This window comes from Miscanthus floridulus, chromosome 7 (genome assembly GCF_019320115.1).
Source record: "Miscanthus floridulus cultivar M001 chromosome 7, ASM1932011v1, whole genome shotgun sequence".
Classification (NCBI taxonomy): domain Eukaryota; kingdom Viridiplantae; phylum Streptophyta; class Magnoliopsida; order Poales; family Poaceae; genus Miscanthus; species Miscanthus floridulus.
The window spans coordinates 123,892,737-123,905,219 of record NC_089586.1 but is presented as its reverse complement, the minus strand read 5'-3'; the positions used below and the strand labels follow the sequence as shown (position 1 = coordinate 123,905,219).

Genomic DNA, 12,483 nt, shown 5'->3' with positions numbered 1-12,483 from the left:
CCATAAACATTTTAAGTGATGCATATGTAGTCCATACCCCTTTGTTTCTATTTTTAATCCGACGTGGCTATGCACAGTGGCAATGATCTGGCTTTGGAGGCACCAACAGCGCACGTGAGCAGCACATGAGGGCCGGTATATTTGCACTCAGGTCCCTGATTTATCTCCCTCATTTCATTCTCTCTCCCTCGCCCTTGGGCATTCTGTTCCCGATCCCCTTTCTTCTCTCCGTGGAGCTCGGTGGTGGCTGCTGCTCTCTTGCTCTCTCCCTCAAATCAGACGCAATGGCAGCCGCATCCCACGCATCGGCCTCAGATCCACTAAGTCTAGAGGGTCTTCCCCTTATTTTTTGCCCCAAGTGCAAGGTCAGGCGCATGGTCCAGTGGACATCGAAGCAACCATGGAGTTTAGGTCAAGTGTTTTTCTGTTGCCCTACCCGCAAGGTGAGTAAAGTTTCTATTGGTTTTTTGGTCGATTTGGTGGTTCTGGTTGCTAGTGACTTTGTAGGCAAATGGCGTAGGCTGCCCAGGTTTCTATTGGAAGGAGGAGAATGTTGCACTGTTGGAGAAACGTGCAAGAGAAACTGACAGTGGTAGCCACGGTGACGGTGTGAACTCAAGGTCGAAGAATGTAGCTGGTTTTGGGGGTGGAGCTGATCCGAAGATGGGGGACACACTAGCTACTGCTTTGAATGAGATAGAACAACTGAAATAGGATAGAGACCTGGTAGCAATTGTGAAAGATTTAGTGAATTTGGACAAAGCTATGTGTGTGTCGTTGTTGTGCATCTTGTTTGTGCTTCTCTTGTTTGTTGAACTTGTCAAGAGGTGAAGCAACTGACATGTAAGGATTGTTCAAAAATGTTATCAATGTCATTATGTATTATGGTATTATGTATCATCTCTATTACGATGAAGCTGCAATGTCAATCAAACTAATTGAGCACAATCAAAGTAACAAGGCACATTTCATCTTAACTGAACATTGCATTCCAGAACCATGCTAGAGCAGTCTGAAACATTAAGACTTGAGTAATCTTACATTGGAGACTATTAGTCAATCCATTTGCAGTTTGGACATGCTGTGAGAATGAAAGCTAGCTTCCAGTTGATGTTCATGAAGCCTAGCAATTTGAGTTTACAGCCAGTACTACAAATGATAGCAGTTAGGACTTTCTGCTATTAAAAGCTAGCAGTTTTTCTGCTATACAAAAGCTAGCAGTTAATAGTTTCTGCTATACAAAATAATGCCTACAACACTTCACTTTCTTAAGCCTTCTTCTTTGCTGCGGCTGGAGTATTCTTCTTTGATGCTGTGGGTGCATTCTTCCTCTTCCTGGTGCTTGTCAAGGTGGTAGGCGACACAGGTCTTCCTACATGCCTATTGTTTGTAATGAAGGTATTAACAGGTAGAGGTTGATGCTCATGCTCCCTGCTGTGTGAAGACTGCAATATAGCACCAAAAATTGATGAATAAAAATATAGATGAATGTATGCATATGTTGTGTGTTTTCTCCTTACCTCCTCTTGCATCTGTGAAAGGATAGTGGTACTAAGTTGGCTTAACAGGGGTGCACTTTCTTGATTAACATCCATGGTAACCTGTACATGGATTAGAACAGCTCTAAGAAATGGACACTTCAAACCTTAGCTAAGTAATGCATAAGGGAGTAGATACATGTTCAGTAGCTGTTTCAAAAGCTGTTTCCTGGACAGGATTCCTTTGAGTAGGCAACTTTGGCCTTACACCAGTCTTCCTGAAGCTGCAAGTTGCTCTGTTATGCCCTGCATAGTACCTACAATGTATGGTGATACCATGCTTGGAGAGTTTTGTGCCACTGGGGCTAGCTACTTCGACTGGTTGCTTCCTTTTGGACTTAGGGGTCTCCCCACTCTTTTCTCATAAACTGGTGGGAGCACTTCAGCTGCATTCACCTTCTCCCATATGCTTTTGTCTCTACATGGCCTTATATGGTGTCCATAGGCAATCAAGTATGAAACAATTGAGTAGCATTCTGGGAGTGCATCTTCTGGTACTATCCTTTCATGCCTTAGACATGATATGGCATATGCACAAGGAATCCTAGTGAGGTCCCACCTCCTACAATCACACTTCTTCTCCTTGATGTCTACAATGAACTGGTAGTCTCTGTCTTATACTTGGAAGATTCCATCACCAGAAGGCATTGCATAGCAGGTGCTTGCCCACTCTATGTTTTTGTTAAGTTTCTTCCTAATTTTTGGACAGGTGAAACCACTCCATTATACTCCTACCTCCTTTTGTTTTGTGTAGTACGTAGTCATTAGTTGTCCCTTGATCTGATCTAACATGCTTAAGAAGGTACTAAAGAAGGCTCTGACCCAAGTTTGTGGTGGCATTTTCTCAAGCCATTCATGTGCTTTCTGGTCTAGTGTTTTCATCTTTTCCATGTTTCTATTCCACTGAGGAACTGAACTAGACCTAGCATAAGCCCAAGTTGGTTTTTTAGTTCTCACCTTTGAAGTGTTGTTGGAAATTAGAGTAGAGGTGCCTCACACAGAACCTATGTTCTGATTCTGGAAACACTGCTTGCACTGCTGGTATGAGACCCTGAAAAACAGCACTCAGATTAGTAATGGAGAGGTGTCAGTAACAATGCCAATGCAAAAATATACAATGTATCACTTCACCTTTTGCTTTTCTATCATTATTGTCCATGGAAATGTGTTAATAATGCCAAGATCATCTTTCAGTGTCTGTAGAAACCATTTCCATGAAGTAAATGACTCAACTTCAACTATTTCGATTGCTATTGGGTACATGTAGTCGTTTGGGTCTATACCAACAGCTGTGAGAATCTGACCCCCAAACTTGGTTTTTATGCGACAGCCATCCAAACAAATTATAGGTCGACAAGCACTCAAGAACCCCCTTTTACAAGCATCAAGTGACATGTACAATGTACTGAAGATATTGTTCTCCAAGGTCAGAAAAAAGGAAGTGGTATCTGGGTTGCTTTTCCTTAGCACATTGCCATAATCCCACAACATCTTGTATTGTTCAACCTCATCTCCTAAAATAGCTTTCATGGCTAGCCTTCTTGCTCTTTGCAGCTTAGACCTTGACGGAGTAAGGTTCCACTCTTTTTAGACAATTCTTGAAAAGTTGACTAGGGTCATCTTTTGGTCAGCCCTGAAGGATTCCACATACTTGTTAGCTAACCATCTGGAGGTGAGTCTCTTGACTTTCCACTTCTTCTGGCAAGTGTGTGTGCCATTGTATGTCTTCAGGACCATTCCATGAGCTCTGCTATCAATTGATCCATAAAGCATCCAGGGACAACCTTCTTCACAGTGTGCCTTCAACCTCTTCTGCTCATTCCTGGAGTAGTGGATTTGAACTCTTTCCTTTATACTGTATTCAGTGACTGCCTTCCTACGTAGCTCAACTGATTCAAAGAGCATGCCCACTTTGAATATTGGATTTCTCAAGTCTTTCTCCTTGAAAGACCTGAACCTCAAGTTTCCTTCCCCTTCTCCATCAGAGTCTGGTAGCTGTAATTCTTCATCATCTTTAGACACATCATCATCACAGTCTGGTAGCTTTCCTTTGTTTCCTCTCTTGCCTAGTGTTATGACCTTCCCCTTACCAACCCCCGCATCTGTCACTTGGTCATCTACACACAGAACAAATACGTCGTAATCATCCTCTTCCAATTCATAGTCTAAATCTTTGAAATCTGAGTCATCATCACTCCCACTGTTGCCACCATCATTGTCTTTCTCTTCATCATCTACAGTTGGCCTTTCCTTGTTACTGTCAACAAAATGAGGCTTCTTTGGGGGGGGGGGGGTCATGACCTTAGGCAAAGATGCAATTGGGTTTGCCACTATGTCATCCAAATTGAAACCATCTAGAGTACCATCATGATCCACATACACTACAAAGGTCTTAACTTTGTGCACAAGTGATGCCATAACCACTGTATCAGAAGTTGATTCCACCATCCTAAGGCCTTCTGAGAGGGACAGACCAGGCAGCAACCAGTCCATTTTCGTTGATGGAGTCTTTGGATAGTGCAACTGTAAAATAAAATCTTCTAGCCACAATGGAGACCATGTGTTTACTTCGCAGTGATCAAACCAACTGATTTTCTCATCAACATAAGCCCTGTTCTGACCTTGACCAACAAACAACCCGCCATGATGCAACTCTACAGTGAACTCTTCATCATCATTCCCTACAGCACGAACCCACAACCAGATCAATACACCCTAAACAGGCAACAAAAAGGGAGAAAATCCAAATCCGAAACCCTAACCATCAAAAGGTTGCAATCTCATCACCCATATTCAAGCACAACTTAAGAACTACGGCTTCCAACCACTAATTGCTGCGAGTAGGTCATGGATGCACTCACCGGGTGGGGATTCCCCTTCCTTGCTCTTGGTGGCCACCATCCTGCGAATTCGCCGTGGGCCGCAACAGCACCCACCAATGACGGGTGCGCCGCCACCCTACTTCACCGGCAAATCGACGCCGCTCATAGGAGATCACCGCCGGCGGCGGCCACATCCACCATACCGCCTTCGCCTCCCTCAGTCCCGACTAGCACGATGATGTTTTGGAGAAAGAGAGAATGAAATGAGGGAGAGAAGCCAGGGACATGAGTGCAAATATACCGGCCCTCTCATATGCTGCTCATGTGCGCTGTTAGTGCCTCATCGCCACTGTGTACATCCACGTCAGATTAAAAATAAAAACGAAGGGGTGTACACTGTACATGCATCCCTTAGAAAAACACTTTCATAGTTGATGCCCTAAACAAAATATAGCTAAAAGTTAGTGGATCAGTTATGCATTTAACTCGATAACCAGTCTGTTCGGTTGGGTCGTATCATTGCTGATTCATTAAAAAAATACTGCTGATTAACTTGATAAAAGAAAAATACTATTACGACTTAAAATTTAGCCCTGGTTTACGTCTTGTTTAGTTGGACCCTAAAGTTCAAAAAGTTGCTATAGTACCTGTCACATCGAATATTTGCGGCTCGTGCATGGAGCATTAAATGTAGACGAAAAGAAAAATTAATTGCACAGTTTGGTGGGAAATTGCGAGACGAACGTTTTAAGCCTAATTAGTCAATGTTTGGACACTATTTGCCAAATAAAAACGAAGGTGCTACAGTAGACCCAAAATCCAAATTTCGCGAACTAAACAAGGGCTTAGTTGGATAAATTTAGATTTTAGGGCTACTGTAGCACGTTCGTTTTTATTTGGCAAATAGTGTTCAAACATGGACTAATTAGACTTAAAACGTTCGTCTCGCAATTTCCTACCAAACTGTGCAATTAGTTTTTCTTTTTATCTACATTTAATACTCCATACACAAACCGCAAACATTTGATATAGCAATTTTTTAGAATTTGAGTTCCAACTAAACAAGGCTTACTATCTTTTACCACGAGCCACGGTCCAATACGATCGGCCACGGTCCAATACGATCGTTTACTCCGATCCGCAGCCAAACGAACAGGCGCTTGCAGTTTCCATCCTCCCGTCCTCCGGTTATCCGCATTTCAGCCGCTGCTGAGGGGATCGACCATCACACCTCCGCATCGAGCCGCTGCCGATGGGGAAGGAGGAGCGAAGCTCAGCAGTCAATCACGCCCGACGGGGAAGGAGGAGCGGATGTTCAACACTCGCGGAAGAGGACGGAGAGAACGCGGACGGCGCCGACCTGCTCGCGCCGAACGACGAGCGGACTCGGATGGGAGCACCACCGCCGAGGTCCAAGTGCGCCGGACGGGAGCGGACGAGGAGGTGAGCGATTAGGGGTGGGCGGTGACAGGCGTCGCAGGTGCGCCTCACATGGTGCGCGATGACGAAGTGGGACGCTCCTTTCCGCTTGATTTGGGAGAATCGATCCGTCCCGCATCTGGTGAGCATATTCTCCTTTGGACGAACCCATACCTCTGTGACTCTGAACCCCATCCCGTCCCGTCACAACCTTCAAATGAAACGCACCTCTGCCGCCTGCCCTCCTATCTTGAAGACGACGGGGAAGCGGTCATGGCGACGGCGGAGAACAAGAGGCCCAGGCTCAGCAGTCGAGCAGAGAAGAAGCCAAGTAGGAAGGAGGTCCTTCTCTTTTCTCTCCTCTTCTCGATTGAGTTGGCATCGCTCAGCTCCTATGTCCTGCTTGTCGACTTCCTGGTCTTTCTTTACCCCCATTGATTAATGCATAGTTGTGCTTGCTATGGCGTATGGCCACAGAAAATCTACTAGTAATGCTTATGGGTAGTAGAGGAAAGCTCTCGTAGGTTTCTAATACTTATTTGTTGGCGTTATACGGAGCGGCCTCTTCAAGATTTTATCGGGGGTACTACACTCATTCAGTGTTCGACAACTGGCTGAGGAGTGAGATAGCTGGAAATCGCTGCAAGTTCTTGGGCTCCTCAGGCTGGATAAATTTTCTGCATAAGATCAAATAGTTCATTACATGAAATGTAGGCTATAGGGACAACTTTACGCGCCCATTGACCCATCAACCAGGTTGACATGTCCTGCTGACCTTGTGTCAATCATCTTTCGTTGTTGTTTTCTGCTTGGTGTCTGAATCTGCTTTTAATTAGAACTAATGGAGATACATATAGGTATTTAAATTGGGGGCTCACGCAGATAATTCTATTCTCTTGTGTAGATTTTGGAAAGGAAGAAAGCGACCGAGGAACTTATAAGGAAAGCTGTAGCTGTGAAGGACCATCTAGCTCTATTCTCTGACTTCCATAAATATCAGAGAAATGGTAACCTACATTGACTTTGTACTTGCAGAAAAGAGTTACAGAACTGTTGAATTACTAATGTCATGTTATCACTCAAAACACCTAATGTTTTCCATGGTTCGAAACAAAATTTATCTTTAGAAGTCATGCAAGCAAAATTGAAAGCAAAATTAGTCCTTTGCAGTTGCAATTCAGCACAGTGCTTATTGCTTTTCAGTCTCATGTGTTCTGGATGCTGGGTGCTTCACGTCAAGCTCATTTTTTTTTTACATATAGGTCTTTCAGTGTACCTAGAGTCTGGACGTGGTCATCAACTCGCATTACCAATGAGGAAATACATCCAAAATCTTCTTAAGGTTAGATGCATTTTATTGCACTGCATCCTGTTGTTAGTACAGCATATTGCAAATTTTACTTTTACATGTTCCCCACTTTGAATGTGATGCGAGTAGACAAATTTTAGGTTAACATGGAGGAACCCTATGGAGCAGAATGGCCTTCAGAAGAGAAAGTTAAGCGTCGGGAGATGGTTGTCCCAGAAGCACGATATATCTTTGTGAAGCAATATTCTAATGGTTTTATTACTGAAAATTCCATGAAGGAAGGCACGGAGGTGGAACATATGCATGCGGCATGTAGTGAAAGCTGCTTGCTTGGTTTTGTACACTATAGATTTGTTGTGGAAGAGGAGCTGCCTGTTCTTTATGTGTATGAACTACAAATGGAGCCTTCTGCCCAGGGTAAGGGGCTGGGGAAGTTTATGATGCAGTTGATTGAACAGATGGCTTGCAAGGTAATGTGATCTGTTCACCATCCTAACTATTTAGTTTTCATATCTTCTGAATATTTTTCTTGATATGAACTGTTACTGCACTTTTTTTTCTTTCCACTTCTTGTGTTTTTAGTTCAATCACTGTCCTCATTAAGAATGACAATCCAAACTATTTATATAAGCATGCAGAACCAAATGGGAGCTGTGATGCTAACAGTTCAGAAAGCTAACACTCAAGCGATGGCTTTCTATACCAAGTTGAGGTATGTACACTAGATGTCTACCTTATGGTTGCTTAATCTTTTGTGCACTGCTCTGCTTTTAGTCTAATTCTTTCACTCTTTCAGATATGTGATATCTAGTACCTCACCATCGCGAGTCGATCCTCAGGTATTATTCAACATTCCAACCAACAGTATCACTTAACTTTTTATAAGCATGGGAAATTCTTCATATCGTTATCATGGTTTACATGGATACCTTTATTTTCTCAGATAGGACTTGAAAAAAGCTATGAGATTTTGTGCAAGGCGTTTGACTCTGAAGCTAAGTCAAAATTAGAGGTATGTAGCATGCTTATTCGACATGGCATCATTTCGTTGTTGCATTTGTGTAAGATCGCTGAATCTTGTAGAAACTTATATCACTACCAGAATTGCTGGTATTTGTCAGAATTGCCTGTACATTTATCTGCTCTGCTTCATATAACTCATGAAAGCGTAATGTGCTGGGAGTTTGTGTTATCCTAGCATAGGTGGGAGGGTACTATGATACCACAGGTGCACCGCTCATGCTCTTCTTTCTAAACATCTGCAGGATGGGGACTATTAAGAGCTTAGAATGCGTGATGACGGTGGTCCTTTTAGCATGATCTGTAGTCCTGCCACAAGATCCCTGTCACTGTAATTTATTGTTGACAGTGTGGTGCGCTTGTCCAACTTGAATTCTTTTTGTCTGTAGCTTCTTTTGGAAACTGACGCATTTGTCTTGTGACTAGTATTGTCTAGCTAGATGCTTAAAAGTTAACTCTGCTCGTCTTGCTATATGCCTGGAGGCTGGAAGCCCCGTCTTATACTATTCCAAATTATAAGTTGCTTTGACTTTTTTTTGGTACATCAATTTTACTATGTAAATGTATCTAGATGTAATGTATGTCTAGATACATAGCAAAATCTATATGCTAAAAAAGACAAATCGACTTATAATTTGGAACAGTGGGAGGATTTCTAAAATAAATGAAATGCACCTACACAAAAATTACACGTAAACATGTCTTTTTCTTTGAAAACCTTTATACTTTGCCCCTTGTGCTCTAAACATAGCCATATCACTAATATCAGAATATTCTCTCTTTTTTCTTGTCATACAACATTTCTCTCTTTAGCCAATTGGCATTCTCATATGAATGGAGATGTCACGATGCTTGTAGTGTGAATGCTGATACTTTGATACTCAGTTACTAATTCTCTTTGACGTTCAAGCTAATTTTTCATGAAAGAGAGCAAGAGACTGCATCTGTAACTGTTGTATTAGATTGATGTAAAATTTGGTTGATTTGTACAATGTTTTTTTTATAAGAAAAAGATATATCAAAAAAGGGAAAGCAATGTATTAGCTGGTAGAACGAAGAGAAGATTCAACACTGATGCAACACTGCAAAAAGGACAAGAGAAGAGTGGGCATGTTGATTCTGGATGAAGTGGCTGCTTGAGGCCTTGAGCCTTGAACGCTACGTTTGTCGTTCCCAGTGGAGCGTTCATTTGTCGTTTTCGAGGGTCCTGCGTCATTAAGAGAGTTTTGAATTTATTAATGAAACACCTCTCTCCAATACATAGTTCCATTTGTTTATTGATTTGTCATCTTATTTAATGGGGATGAAACATTCATTAAACTTTTACTGTAAGTTCATATCTCACTTAGCGTAATTTAACCGATGGAATCTCAAAATAGAATTGCAGTCGTGTGCCCCAAAAAAAATTTTGTTCATGGTTTGCATCATTACTCAGCTTACCCCAACTTGTTTTGGACTGACGGGCTTTGTTGTTTGTTGTTTGTTTGCATCATTACTCTTTGTGTGTATGCTCTCCGGTGGCAATTAGTGTTGGATTGATGTCCACCAGTTGGCTCAACGGCTAATTGGACCCTTGATCCACGCCCTGATCGGAGGCGCCCAGCTGTTCTCCTGGCTGATGGGCCTCCGTCACGTAGCGCTATAGAGAAGAAGGTGGGAGTCGGGGCGCAAAGTATGAGGTTCACTGCAGCCACCAGCGCCCCACAGGTTTTCCTATCCCTAAGCCGATCTAAAGGGCGCGCTGTGAGCGACGGGATGCCCACACCGCCTTCGTCGTCGCCACTGGTCCGCGTCTACACTGCTGCTACCTTCGGTGACCTAGCGGGCGCGTCAAGATACCTCTACCTCGACATTGCTTGGCGAGGTACACAACGGGTTCTTTGCCTAAGCCAAGAATTTACCCACTAGATCAACACCTAGAGGTTCTAGATCTAGATCGGGGCAGCAAATAGAAGGAGATTGAATAGAATTTTTTTTTCCCAAAACTCTAACCCTAAGGAAGAAGACTGAGAAAGGGGGGCTCACAAGAGCTCCTCCACCGCTGTAACCACCGCCGTCGCGCGGGAACAAGACCGCGCCGAGAGCCGCACAGCACCGTCGCTACTTTTCCTCTATGCGCGCGCGGACTCTGGCCTAAGGGCACCGCCGTGAGACCATTCGACGGAGCCGCGTGACAGACGCACGCGAGCTCCGGCAAAGGGATCCACGACGGCGCCACCATCTTCCGCCTAAGAAAGAATGGAGGTGATTCGATTTGATTCGGATCAAGCCCTAACCCTAACCCTAACCCAACAATAGAAGTCAGAGTGCGGGAGGGGACCTACCTGGGCTCTCCTCACTGCCGGCGCTACCGTCGTTTGAGCGGGAACGAAGGCACCGCCATCGTGCAGGCAGAGACCCGAGCCGCCGGTCGAGGAGCTCACGCCATCGCGTGGCCCTCCGCCTCGAGCTCGGGGTCAAGGGCAACGTCGTAAGGCCGCTCGATGGCGGCGCACTTAGCCTCGGACGAGTGCGCTTGCCGGCGAGTGGCCCCACGGCGGCACCACCACTTCTTCCCTGGCCGCCATAGTCGGCAGCCACTGTGATGTGCGCGGCGTAGAGAGAGAAAGGGGAGAAGCGAATGAAGTTAGGGTTCCGAGGAGAGCCGGCCGCAGGCGGTTTTGATCCACCGAGATGGCCGGACAACCGTTCGATTGCGATCGACGGCTCAGAGCAAGTCAGGCCGAATTCAGCCTAGGCGGACGAGTGAATTCCCGACCCAGGCCTAGGTTGCGGCCTGGGCGCGGGGGAGGCGCTGCGCGTGCGTGCGAGCGGGCGCGCGCTGCTGCTGCAGCTGGGCCGCGGACTATTTCCCTAGGCCGGGCCAAATGAACAGTACACCGAGTTTTGTTTTATTATTTTCAGAAGCGATTTTTAGTTTAAATCTCTGTCAAAATTAGAACCAACGGGATAATTTTTTCAGAGAGTAGATGAGTACAGTAAAATGCTTCTGAAAAGTAGATAAAGAATTTTCTCATGTTTTCGCTGCAAAGTTTAATGCTGATTATCTTCTAATTAAATTCGAACCAACGGGAGAATTTAATTTGAAGAGCAGTTACTTTTAGTAAATTATGATTATATTTATCCTCTAATTAAATTGGAACCAACGAAAAAATTTAAATTAGAGGAGTAGTCTGATTTGTTTATGTTAGATTATGATATTATTATTTTCTGACCAACGTTGATGATAACAATATTATAATGGATTTAAGTTTAAAGTTTAAATCTCTGATAAATTTTACACCAACATGGTCAATTTTTCAGAGAGTAGATAAGGACCAAGAAATGCTCCTGAACTAATAGAATGTATTTTATTATCATGTTTTCGCTGCAATGATGTTGATTATCTTCTAATTAAATTCGAACCAACTAAAGAATTTAATTTTAAAGAGTAGTTATATGTATTTCAAGTTGATTTATGATTTTTATGCATTAATTCTATTTTCTGCCCAACGGTGATGTAGAATTGATGCAGAAGCACCTTGTTTATTTAACCGATGAAATCACTCGGCTGCATGTCAACGGGCTGCAATGCTGGACTATGTCAATGAAAAGGCTTGAGTCAAGCCAGTTCAGGACTGTTTTTATTAGTTTATTAATTTTTTGATTAAATTGAAACCAACGGAGAGATTTAATTGAAAAATCAAGTATAAGTGAATGTTTTTATGATAAAAGTTGCAATAAGTAACATGTATGTCTAATTTAACCAACGTTGAATTAAGCATGCGTGTTTTTATATAGATTTATCTCGCATAGGGAGAAATTTGGTATAGTACTTATGCTAGTCCATCCTGCATAGCGAGAGAAATTTGGATAGCTCTTATGCTATCCTAGTATTGACCATGGCATAATAAAAAATGCACCGTCATAGTCAATACTAACCAAAAGATAAGAAAAGATGCAAGTGTGACTTACAAAAGCACCGCTCATAAAAGACCTCATTGAGTTCTTGAAGTGGACAGTGTACTCCTATATGGATCAAGAAATAATGAAGTAAGTCATAAGTGTCTCCTCGTTCATAATTTTTCTGAATAGTTCTCGAAATTATGGCAGTAAAGTTCATGCCATATTTCGAGGGGGAGAATTGTGAGATGAATTAAAAGTAAAAATTAAGATCAATTAAGAAACTACTCTTCATTAAGAATGGGATAAATATGTTGATGAATGTGTACTCTTCATTAAGAGTGAGATAAAGATGATGAATGTGTATTCTTCATTAAGAGTGAGATAAAGTTTTTGATGAATGTGACCGTCAGTCATAACAATGATACCCCTTAGTAGAGAAACATCTAAATTCCTAGATTTTTTAAAGTTCCGAGAGGAAGATAGCGTAATC

At 43.0% G+C, this 12,483-nt stretch overlaps 2 protein-coding genes across 6 annotated transcripts; one reads left to right on the top strand and one right to left on the bottom strand.

Annotated features, from left to right (window-relative positions):
- Window positions 1–978: 978 nt before the first annotated feature.
- LOC136464592 (uncharacterized) lies at window positions 979–4,857 on the bottom strand. 3 transcript variants are annotated; one of them, XM_066463544.1, is made up of 5 exons: window positions 4,400–4,857; window positions 2,670–4,219; window positions 1,678–2,589; window positions 1,521–1,601; window positions 979–1,445 (listed from the first exon to the last, which is right to left on the bottom strand). In XM_066463544.1, the coding sequence occupies exons 1-2, from the start codon at window positions 4,437–4,439 to the stop codon at window positions 3,126–3,128; spliced, it is 1,134 nt and encodes a 377-aa protein (XP_066319641.1). In that variant the 5' UTR covers window positions 4,440–4,857; the 3' UTR covers window positions 979–1,445; window positions 1,521–1,601; window positions 1,678–2,589; window positions 2,670–3,125. The 3 variants fall into 3 exon arrangements, with proteins under 3 accessions (XP_066319641.1, XP_066319642.1, XP_066319640.1); XM_066463545.1 differs by having other exon boundaries at window positions 2,496–2,589; XM_066463543.1 differs by having other exon boundaries at window positions 1,521–2,589.
- A 635-nt stretch (window positions 4,858–5,492) lies between these two features.
- Window positions 5,493–9,270, top strand: LOC136464591 (uncharacterized). Of its 3 annotated transcripts, none has more exons than XM_066463542.1 (8): window positions 5,493–6,110; window positions 6,684–6,786; window positions 7,042–7,121; window positions 7,229–7,558; window positions 7,727–7,800; window positions 7,885–7,927; window positions 8,032–8,100; window positions 8,354–9,270. In XM_066463542.1, the coding sequence occupies exons 1-8, from the start codon at window positions 5,862–5,864 to the stop codon at window positions 8,366–8,368; spliced, it is 963 nt and encodes a 320-aa protein (XP_066319639.1). In that variant the 5' UTR covers window positions 5,493–5,861; the 3' UTR covers window positions 8,369–9,270. The 3 variants fall into 3 exon arrangements, 2 of the variants coding, with proteins under 2 accessions (XP_066319639.1, XP_066319638.1); XM_066463541.1 differs by having other exon boundaries at window positions 5,493–6,121; window positions 8,354–9,268; XR_010761209.1 differs by lacking the exon at window positions 8,354–9,270 and having other exon boundaries at window positions 5,493–6,121; window positions 7,720–7,800; window positions 8,032–8,099.
- Window positions 9,271–12,483: the final 3,213 nt, after the last annotated feature.